Source organism: Lipophrys pholis (assembly GCF_963383615.2).
Source record: "Lipophrys pholis genome assembly, chromosome: 17".
In the NCBI taxonomy this organism is placed as follows: Eukaryota; Metazoa; Chordata; class Actinopteri; order Blenniiformes; family Blenniidae; genus Lipophrys; species Lipophrys pholis.
The window spans coordinates 23,816,986-23,819,107 of record NC_137643.1 but is presented as its reverse complement, the minus strand read 5'-3'; the positions used below and the strand labels follow the sequence as shown (position 1 = coordinate 23,819,107).

Here is a 2,122-nt window from a genome sequence, read left to right as displayed (position 1 = left end):
AAGCTGCTGCTTTGCACAGTAACAATGATCCATAAATAATCCTCATAACAGGAGGAAACATGGCTCCTCTGAACTGTCCACAGATCATCAGACTGGATGTTCAGGTTGGTCATAATGGAGAAACATGGAGACATCAACATGTTCTCAGCTGGCAAAAACTGGAAGAAGGTGGAGAAACTGATCTGAAAACATTAGACTGGATTCAGGGCAGACCAGAGACTCTCCGTCACTCCATGGAGCTGATTACTACATTTTACATAGTGTACCTGTAAAGCAGAAGGAACTTCTGTTACTTCTGACATACTTTGCAATAGATGGATGCACTATTGTTGCAACTTTACTAACTTGAAATCTGTCCTCCCTCCCGTAGGTCTCTGAAAAAATGAAGCCAGAAGCCAAAGGCCAGGACTGATCTGTGCCATGAAGACCAAGAAGTCCCGGGGAGTCGCACCCTCATCCCCTTCCTACCAACGGAAGTCTCGCTTCATTTTACGGGGCAGGAGGAAAAATACTGGGGTGATCCAGGGCAAGCTTCGCATCCGCTCCATGCCCGGAGCGTTCCTGGTGCTGGGGGTGGTGGTGGTGGTGGTGGGCACGGCTCTGGCGGTGGCAGGGTACTGGCCCTATCGGCTATCCAGATCGTCTATCCTGAGGGCCGCAGAGGGAGAGAACATCTCTGAGTCTCAGACCTCCGGGTGGAGCTTTGGCGCAAAGGGCCTGCTGTCCACAGCCAGCCTCATCCACAGTGAGCGGATGAAGCTGCTGGGGCCCATCATCATGGGGGTGGGACTCTTCATCCTCATATGTGCCAACACTGTTCTGTATGAGAACAGAGACAGGGAGACTCAGATGTTGCTTGCTCAGATGCGCAGTGTGATGTGCTCGGTGTCTGCGGCCCTGCCCTCGACCGACCTCAAAGAGGCGGCAGCCACTAACTCCATGGACAAACACTACCAGTGGGTGAGCAGCCTGCCTGCTGCCCATCTCAACATCCTCTGTCTGCAGCAGCTCGCCAGCTCGGAGCCGCTGCTGCAGACCAGGAATTCCACAGAGCTGGAGGACAGCTTCGAGGGCTGCTACGAGCAAGCCACTCTCCAGACTGAAGCCCTACACCACTCGGACTCACAGCTGCCATCTTCACTGCATTCCTCCCACTCCAACTCCTGTAATTCCAGTCACTTAAACTTTAATACCCATCTGGATGCAGGAGGCAGGGGCAGACCGCATACTGCCCCTCACATCAAGCTCAATGTCTGCCTTGCGTCTGCAAGCTCCATGTCCACTTTGGAGGTGGATGAGGCCGATGTCCCTGCCCCGCAGCCAAGGCGCTGCCACAGCATGAGCCACAGGACTAACCTCTACACAGCCCCGGCCGCTGTGCGCTTGAAGGAAGCACCAAAGGACAGGGCAGAGCAGACGGCGGCCATCGGGAAGGAGGCCACCTCGCATGTCTGCATCAACATCCCGGGACAGGTTTCTGAGATGGGCGAGGAGCAGACGCATCAGAGCTGGCCTCGGCTGGACCTGACCGGAGGGAGACGATACCTGAAACTGGAGAACAAAGAGGACTCGGTAGATAAACTGCTCAACCAGCTGGAGCAGCAGTCTTCTCATTGGCATAAGAGTTTTGGCTCAGGACCTTTCCAATGATTTCATTGTAACCTCACAATAAAGAGGACACTTTCCGGTACCAAAATCAGAAGACTGAAGAGTGAGTATATTTGGTGTCTTTGATGACGTGTTTGCATCATTCGGAGTACAGTAGTATCTCGTAAAACAATCGTCTCTCATTCTTCAGTGGAGTAATGATACATACATGAATGATATGCATCTCCTGCACAGTCTCCACTGAGCCCAGCCCAGCCAACTCCTGCAGATCGGCTTGGCAGTAAAGTGAGAAATCACTTTGACCATGCCAAAATGGGTTTTCCCGTTTCCAGAATGTTGTGTGCATGACCCAGAAGAGGAGACGGAGAAAGATTCGTGTGCAAGAGGACCGAGGTTTGTTTTCACTGTGTAATCAATTTGAACCAAACTACTTGGACTGCTGAGCCCCATCAAGTGCTGACAGCGCTTCATAAATGCAACTCAAAGAAATGACCTGGGATTTCTTCCTCGAGTG

At 52.2% G+C, this 2,122-nt stretch overlaps 1 protein-coding gene across 1 annotated transcript; it reads left to right on the top strand.

Moving 5' to 3' along the window:
• Nucleotides 1-420: 420 nt before the first annotated feature.
• tmem200b (transmembrane protein 200B) lies at nt 421-1,650 on the top strand (the record flags this gene model as incomplete). The annotated part of the gene is made up of 1 exon (XM_080484300.1): nt 421-1,650. The coding sequence occupies one exon, from the start codon at nt 421-423 to the stop codon at nt 1,648-1,650; it is 1,230 nt and encodes a 409-aa protein (XP_080340426.1).
• Nucleotides 1,651-2,122: the final 472 nt, after the last annotated feature.